Here is an 8,837-nt window from a genome sequence, read left to right as displayed (position 1 = left end):
GACAGTGACCACTCGCAGCTTGAGAGTATGTCAGGAATGTTGTTGAGCAGTTCCCTCCTAAGCTTTACAGAGGCATCAGCGGGGAAATGTGACATCACTATAGAGTACAAAGTTTGTGTGTATTTTGTGTTTTTGTTGCTTCTGGCACAAATGTTTAATTTGATGTGGATGGCGGGCTCACCTGGAAAAATAGTGCCAGGTGCTTTTGTGCACCTATCAACACCTGGCAAAATTTGAATGAAAAGCTGATGAGAGTAAAAAGTACAATATTTGCCTCTGAACTGTTGTAGCATAAAATGGAATGAATGAAGTTCAGTGCAAGTACCTCAAAATTGTAAAACGTACTTGAGTAAATGTAGTTAGTTGTTTTCCATCACTGTTTAAATCAGTGCAACCACGTCTTACACTCCAGTTCCTGATAATTAAACCTATGCAACATAGAAACATGTCAGTTTATTGTATGTAATTCAATAATAAATAAACTTAGGGATGGTAAAAATAGTTTTTCTATAACGTGTTGACATTTGAGTGACAGTTGTCTTAAATTTAAAAGGTTCTTTCATAGACCTGATGTGGCCCTATAGATACAGTGGCTGCAGTGTAGCAGATTTAGACTAACTGGCATTATGTCAGGTTGTTTTTTAGTGTAACGCGCTTAGATTTCTACTGTTTGAAATCAAATGCGTAACAATGGTGCAATCATCTCAGAGTGAACAAGGAGTGAAGCTGCGTTTGTGCTTTAAGGCCTCAACAAAAGAGCAGGATACCAGGGAGAACAAGTCGGAAGCGCAGAGTGGATCTTGGCAGAAGTTTCCAGGAAAAAGAAAAATACTGAGGCGCTGCAGGTGCAGAGTGGGTGTGCTCACAGGGAAAACAATCTTTAAGAATTTGAAGGACTTGAAGAGCACCTAAGCACACCACACAAAAGCAACCTCATTCATATGCAGAGGGGTGCACACATTTATGAAGGGTGTCTTAAAAAACGTGGCTCGGTTTTTAAACTTGAACTGCAGTGAACTCAAGAGTCAAACTTAACAGAGATCACAGTAATGACGCTCCAGCTCAGACAGAAAAAAGCTTAGACTGACATCTAGTGAATTTACTTCACAGTTACACCCGTTTTCCATGGATTTCACAGCCATTATTCAATTACATATACTCTCAAAAGACTATACAGTCCCATCCTTTCCTCCTCAATCCGATCCTTTTTCATCAAAATACCCCAATAAACTTTATGTGATGTCAGTATTATCTTTCTAGTAGTGAGATTCATGGAATGATTAAATATATCACTAGATAAATAATTTTAATTAGCAACACACATACGTTTATGGCATATATCCTATATTCTAATTTTTTTTCCCAGGATTTGTAATCTTTAATTAGCCCTGGCATCTTCCCGTCATCGACTCTCATGTCAGGGGATTTTTCTGTACCTGGCGACGTCACGTAAGGATGAATTTACCTGTTTCGGGGCGTGGCCAGAGATGACTGCAGCCATTAACTGCGAAGATACTTTTGAGTCAAACGAACCGATCGAAACAATTAACAGCTGTATTTAAGTTCGGGTTAAAATAAAGACCGGTCGTGGTTTTTTAATCGTTATCCTCTTCTTTTTTGTAAATCTAATAATTTTACTTTACTACATTTTTATTTTTTATTTTTTTAGTTGTATTCAGAGCGGGAGGTTTGGGGGTTTTTTTTAGCGTTTTGTCATCATGCGGAGACTACCTGCCACGATCGTCCTGTTGACAGTACTGAAAGGTAATTTCCATTTCTTCATACATTGACCTCATTTTTGTTTTAAAACAAGTCCTATAAACCTGTTCATGAACTGAAAGTTTTTCAAAATTGTGACTGAAACAATCAAAAGTGGAGGTATCGGTCACGTGATGTGTTTTTGTTTATCTGACACAGTTTTGTATCTGCTTATCTTGTTTTACATTACCTGTCCCACAGTCGACCTACAACCTACACAGTATGTAATTGAATTCTATGAAGAGGGGGCGACCAAAGGTCTTTTTTGCAGTGTAGAAGTATAGTTTTTTTCATGTAATTATCTCAGCTTGTTTTAATTTGGAGAACTTTAATGCCACTTACTTACAGGTTGATGAATGATGTTTTTAAATTTTAATCTACTTTTTTTCAGTCTTATGGGTTATTTTGAAGAGTCACAGTGACACATTTAGGGACAGTTTAACTCAACAGGTTTCATTCCAGCTTTTGGATGTTTGGTTGGTGGTTTCACAGTAAGCCATTTCCTGTGCCTTTGTCTGTGTCACCTGTTTTTCTGGTTCTGCCACTTTGAGACGTTGGCTGAGAGAAACCCTCACACAGTTTCATTCTTATGACACTCATTTTCCTTGACTTTTGGCAGCACATACTTAAGGCTAACTTACCTTAAAATTATCCACAAAATACCAGTAGCTTTTTGGCTCATGGGTTAGATTTGTTCCTTACACACACATGCACAAACACACAAATTACTGTATGTAACCATCTCTTTGTTGACACCTCCACAGTGTCGGTGTGTATTCAGGTGATTGTTCCTGAGCAGGAACGCAGAACAACTCTGTTTGCCTCAGTGATCCTCCGCTGTGACTACAGCACCTCTGCGAACCCCCAAGATGTTCTGCTCACCTGGAGGTTCAAGTCCTTCTGCAAGGATCCTGTTCTGGAGTACTACTCCACATGTAAGAAACAACCCACACATCACAAGAGAAAGAGAAAAGTGATCTCATAAGTCTCAGAGAGGCTGGAATACTTGCATTGTAAGTCACTTCTTCCGATTCCTCTCTGGACTGCACTGTTGACTTGAAACAGAGGAGGCGGGTGAATCATGACTTGCTGAGTGAAAAACATCATGTTTATACCAAAAGCCTCATGTTCTCATATAATATTCAACAACGCCAGAACAAAAAACTTCCAAAATGTAGCCAGCTTAGTCAAAATGGAGGATTTATTTTATTACAATGGTGTATTATATCTGCAGGTTCTAACATCTTGCCAATCATCAACTCTTGGTTGATTATGATAAAGGAAAAATTTGTGAATAAAGAAGTAATTTGTAAAATCATGTCATATATCTGTGGTCGAGCGTGTGCAAATTTGTTATGTAGTTTTCCCATAAATTGAATTGTAGTGTAGGGACCTAAACTCTAAATGTATTTCCATGGATGATGAAGGCATTCCCACTGGATTTTGTTTTACTGACAACATTTTAATAACTTTACAACAAAACTAAGAGTCTGTAGCCATGCTAGCCGATCTGTGAGGCTGTACTTTGAGCTGAATACTAAGATTTGCTAATTAACTACAAATGCAGCTGATGGGAATGTCACTAGTTTTGTAGGTATTTGGTCATAAAATTAAGTACTGGACAAATTAAAATTTTGACATGATCATCATACCCACCAAGCCTACAGGTAGAAAAAGAAGGGGTAGATACAGGTGCCAAACATAGAAAAGATTGTCATTTATTGTTTAAATAAGAACTGCCTCTTGTTTTACAGCGTACCAGTCTGCACTACAGTTAGGACAGGACCCATCGAACGACTGCCCAGATCGTCTGCGGACAGTGCGCACTGTGATCCAGAAGAGAGGAACCAGCGAACCGACACTGGGACCAGAATACCGCGAACGCAGGATTACTATCCAAAACAGTTAGTTCATGCAAACACTATAAGGTCCCATCCAGCACCAGCAGCGTCAGACTTGTGATGAGAATACGATGAAACTAGTTTTGAGACTAAATGTGGTTTTAATGTGGTCAGTTTAAAGGCACACAGAGTAGTTACAGTAATCAAGAAACCAAAAAAAGCTGTGCAACAAGGCGTTAATTATAATTATAAGTAATATAATAAAATTGACAATATTTTGTGGTTTTCTTAATCCACTATTTTAGTTAAGTGAATGTGTTTTTGCATTTTGAAATGCTGGTGAAAGGAATTTGAAATTTGTTACTTTAGGCTTTGGAAAGTCATAACAGGCACTTTATAGATTAGACAATTAATTCATGATCAAGAAAATAATCCACAGATTAATTGCTACTGAAAATAATTGTTAGTTGCAACTCTCCTGCATACAAAGTTGATCAATGAAGCAAATTGGAAATGTTCAAGCAGGACACCTCATCCTGACCACACTTGTTTGTACAGAGGCAGACCTGGTGATTAGTGAGGTGATGTGGTGGGACAACGGGGTGTACTACTGCACTGTGGATGCCGCTGGGGACACCACTGGAGACTCTGACAAGGAAATCAAGCTCATTGTCTACCGTAAGAAACAAAGTGAAAAAAAAATTATGGTTAAACAGACAATAAGATGACTAATTCTTTGCGGACCCCAAACTTCTTCTTCTCCTCTCTCAGACTGGTTGACGGTGTTGTTAATCATCCTCGGAGCGCTCCTTCTGATCATCCTCCTCTGTGTCTGCTGCTGCCAGTGCTGCCCTCAGAGATGCTGCTGCTATGTGCGCTGTCCCTGCTGCCCACAGCGATGCTGCTGTCCAGAAAAAGGTAGAAAAGATTGATGGCTTGTTGATGTTTTAAGGGGCTACGTGTGGAGGCTGTGTTGTCAGAAAAATTACAAAAAATAAGGCAACAAGGAACTGAAAAAACTAGAATGATATCAGTGTAAGTGATGGACAGTAATGGGTATAATCTAAAGTTACTGTGTTTTTAGTACAACATTACCTCCTCATGTTACCATTTGTCCGAAGAAAGAAAGAAACAAAGAGGGAATTTTGCACTAAAAACACGTAAACTTAGACTGTAAATCAACTTGTTGATTTGTTTAACTTGGACTGCTGAGTTAGACAAGTTTATCTTCAGCTGAACTTTAGAGGATGTATTTTTACACAGAACAAGGACTATAGCATTTGTCCCTTATGTTTTAATGTTGATATCAAGTTATAAAGGGAAAAATCTCTATGTACTCCCTGTGAGTTAAGTTTTGAGACAGAGCTGAAAAAATTTAGAAAATCAGTCTGAAATTTTATTGTGTCCTTTTTTGTGTCCTTTCTTGGTGTAAAGTATGCCGCATTTGTTGCTCTTCAAGCTCTTCAGAAGTGCAGACAAAAAACCTATATACATAGAGAGGACCTTGCTGTATTGATAATCATTAAAGAACGTGCTGTCCTCATCTTTCAGCGGTGATGCAGTATCGTATGATGAAGGAGGCTCAGAGGGCCATGAATCCCTGGTTTGGAGGACAGCCGGTATATGGACCAATGAGCCATGCCTCCTCCCAGATGAACCCACTGCTCTACTCAGGTACGTACTCGTAACACAGCAAGTCAGTTAATGAGGACATTGTTGCTTTAATACCTTTAGACTTTAGGTGGGTATTCATCCACATCTTGAAATTTGTATCATCTAACTTTGTTTTTGTGAATGTTCTTGCCTCTCCAGGATCTGTTTCAGGGAAGAGCATCCCTATGAAGCCAATGCCCCTCCCTCCTCCTCAGTCTTCAGCTTACACCATGCCCCCTCCCAGTGTCCATAGCAACCACCCCCCTGCCAACAACAATCAGATGCTTGATTACCTGGAGAGCCAGGTGAGGGGGATGGATATGGCCAGTCCTCTGCTACAGGTAAGGAACTGCTTGTGTTCAAATGTGTTAATATAAGCAGAAGAGCATCAGCAAATTGTTGAGTTTTTTAAGGAGGTTTCCATTTTATTCCAATGAACACAGTATCATTACATATGTAGAAAACTGTACACATTTTCATGTAGTCTCTCCTGGCAGACTTTTGCAACATTACACTTAGTTATTTACCAGAAAAGAATGAATGAAGAATGAAAAACAGAGTTAGAAAGAGGAGTTCAGACCCTGGCTCCTTTCTCACCTGGCCAATCACAGCATGAAGCAAGCACTTCTGACAGATTCAGCTTTACAATGCAATGTACAGCTGAGTTTGTATTAAAAAATACCTTGAAAAACTAATTGTTGATGCAGAGTTTCGCTCAAGAGGTTGTTTTGCCTAGGCAGTGAGCCACCCAATGCCTGAGGCATTTTTCTCATGATCAGCATAGTTAGTAGATGACAGTCACGCTCATTATATATTTGCCATTCCCTGTGTGGAACAGTGCATTTTATCTGTTTTTGTAAAGGTTAATGTTTTATTACAATAGTATGTATTATATTCAATTTCTTGCTCCTGTACAGTGTGGTTAAGTGCAGCATTTCTTGTGTTATAACTGCCAAAACAGTATATTGTGTACATATAGAGTCCAATTGGGGTACAGGTCTTGTGAATTTTACTGAGATGTACGAGTGGCGGTTTTCATTTGTATTTTCACTGTTTGGTCTCTTCTTCCCATCAGTCCCAGCCTCCTCCACCCCCTCACATGCATCAGATCCCACCTCCTCTTCCTCCCCAGCACATGCCCATCAACGTCCCATTTTCCCACGGTCCTCCCAGTATGATCTCTGCCCTTGATGATGGCCCAGCAGACCGTCGTATCATCACACTTCCACCAATAAGGGAGCAGCAGCCAGGCAGAATCCCACCTCCTGCACCCAAGACTCGGCCCCCAAGCTCAAGTGAGAGCAGCCGCAGCGGCTTTGGCCGTCGTGATGAGCGAGGAGCAGCGGGTAGGCGTTACCCCTCACCTACTAGATCTAGAGGTATTCCCCGGAGCTACAGTGAGGAGTCACTGGATGGGCGGAGTCACAGGGGGGCACAAGGAGGCATGGACCGCCCCCGCTCCCGTTCCAGGGATGACCTGTTTGACAGCAGGTCCAGAGGAAACTACTCTCCCCCAGCATCACGACACCCGAGACGAGGGTCTTGGAGCTCAGATGATGAGGGTAGCAGCAGGAGAGGAGGAGGATCAGGAGGGAGGAGAGGAGGTGGAGGTTGGGCTGACAAACCTCCCAGCTACACTGAATATGAGCCTGGGCACAAACCGGGAGCACGGAGGAATGAACGCTACTCTGTAAGACACTCACTGCTTTAGTTGATAGGCACTCTTGCATCTACACTAAGGCGCTTACATCAAGACAAATACACACATATTCAAACATTATAAAAACAAGTCTATGCTGATTGCCAGTAAAGTGAATCTAAAGTTAGTGTGTTTCTCTCAGGACAAGAGTTCTCGCAGCGGCACCAGCGTCGTCATCTGAACCCTCCAGCTGTGAAACGCCCTGTGATCTCTGTTTCAGAGAACATGCACACCTCACTAGAACTAGGAGCCTTGTTTTCTGGCTACTGGTTAATTAAATTAAATACCACCGTTTTTATGTGTTAAAATGAATTATGAACCAACTCTTCTGTTTACTTTTGAAAAGTGAAAAGCTGGCAAAGGGATTCAAACAACAACTGTGGAATGTTCCCCCTCAAAGTGTGCAGGTGGTAAAGCAAGTGCTTGTCATAATAAGGAAACCTATTTGGTAGCCTATATTTTGTTTTTTAGATATTGATTTATGAGAACCCAGCAAGTCTTAACTGTGACTACTGAATAGATTTTTGGGACATGTCCCCCTCTGCTGGTTCTTCAGTGTAATGACAAAATTCTGAGGTGATCTGGTCTAAAAGCCTCCTGTCAGATTTTTTTTTATGTGGTCTTACAATTGATGTTTATCGCCACTGAAACTCTATTTGTTTGCCACTAACACTATTAATTCTTTCATTGAGAAAGCCATAAAGCAATTACTATTAATTGCAAAAGAAATGACTCTCAGGGCCAGTAAACAAACAAATTACACTTGTTACAATAGAACTATTTAAACCCACATAAATATGAATAGATTCTTGTGAATACTGAAGCAAGTTTTTATCTTTTTTTGTAAATGGTTATTTTTCATATTTCCTGGATGTCTTGAAGTGATTATAGTGCCTTTGTTTTACTAATGTTTTATAGGAAAAGGTGTGTACAGTTACCCTCTGTTCAGATATTGATGAAGTGGTTTGTACATAGCATGAATGAAGTATTTACACTTAGTGATTTTAAATAACTGTTAACACCACATGCAAATAAGTATGTTACATGGTGTTGATGTAGGAAGTGAAGCCATGTCAACAATGTTAAAGACCCTAAAGTTTTTTTTTTGTTTGTTTCTAAATTGCAATTGTTGGCACAAAAACTATATAATATTTCTTTCAACAAACAGTTCTGGAAAATTATTTCTTCTTCTCTTTTTTGTTTTTGCACTGTACAGTTTGTGTTTATTAATAATATGGAAAATAAACTTTGTACCTTTTTGGTACAACAGAACTGTTTATTGTTCTTACTGCTATTTAACTTTGACTTTAATAATAGTTTTCAATTTTTCCAAACTGTCATAACTAATTATCCTGTGCTATTAGTTCTAGTAGTTGCTTGACAGATTGTACAATATAGAGAACATCTAGCAGAACAAATACATCAAAAGAATATACAGGTTTGTAGTATATCTATATGCGTGTATGTGTATGTATTTTGCATTTCTCAATTTATATCACCAATCTTAATAGCAGTGATGTTTCCTTCATTCATTAATATTCTATTCAACTTTTAAAATCTGTCCCGGCAGCTAAATAATAGTATGTTCTTTAGCTCTGGTTAAAAAGTAGTCAGCTATAAATGTTTGTCCAAACCTGTCACTCACTGACATATGAACAAAACAGTGTAGGCTACAATGGACTAATTTTGCACTAATTTACCCTGACTTCAAAGAAAGTTCATACAGTCAAAAAGATGCACAATTCACTCACATAAGCCACAATACAAGAAAAATTATTAGTAGCATAAATGCCCAACAAGACACGTTTGTGAACAGTAACTTTCTGTCAACATAAACCATGCGTACAATTACCTTAGATCGACCAGATTAATCTCCTGGACTGCCC

General features: G+C 39.3%; 1 protein-coding gene across 1 annotated transcript; it reads left to right on the top strand.

The window, feature by feature from the left end:
* Positions 1-1,501: 1,501 nt before the first annotated feature.
* Positions 1,502-8,215, top strand: LOC121184571 (immunoglobulin-like domain-containing receptor 1). The gene is made up of 9 exons (XM_041042342.1): positions 1,502-1,764; positions 2,523-2,693; positions 3,513-3,662; positions 4,158-4,277; positions 4,371-4,517; positions 5,151-5,273; positions 5,412-5,593; positions 6,328-6,942; positions 7,094-8,215. Exons 1-9 carry the CDS (start codon positions 1,719-1,721, stop codon positions 7,130-7,132), a joined length of 1,593 nt encoding a protein of 530 aa, XP_040898276.1. The 5' UTR covers positions 1,502-1,718; the 3' UTR covers positions 7,133-8,215.
* Positions 8,216-8,837: the final 622 nt, after the last annotated feature.

Source organism: Toxotes jaculatrix, chromosome 1 (assembly GCF_017976425.1).
Source record: "Toxotes jaculatrix isolate fToxJac2 chromosome 1, fToxJac2.pri, whole genome shotgun sequence".
Taxonomy (NCBI): domain Eukaryota; kingdom Metazoa; phylum Chordata; class Actinopteri; family Toxotidae; genus Toxotes; species Toxotes jaculatrix.
Note: the sequence above shows the minus strand (reverse complement) of the source record. Positions and strands in the feature narration are given on the sequence as shown.

Bases quoted from the DNA above. Each gene is read 5' to 3' on its own strand.
- LOC121184571 (XM_041042342.1), top strand. From the start codon at position 1,719: ATGCGGAGACTACCTGCCACGATCGTCCTGTTGACAGTACTGAAAG. The intron at 1,765-2,522 runs GTAATTTCCATT...ACACCTCCACAG, and splicing joins CCTGTTGACAGTACTGAAAG to TGTCGGTGTGTATTCAGGTG. The intron at 6,943-7,093 runs GTAAGACACTCA...TGTTTCTCTCAG, and splicing joins GGAGGAATGAACGCTACTCT to GACAAGAGTTCTCGCAGCGG.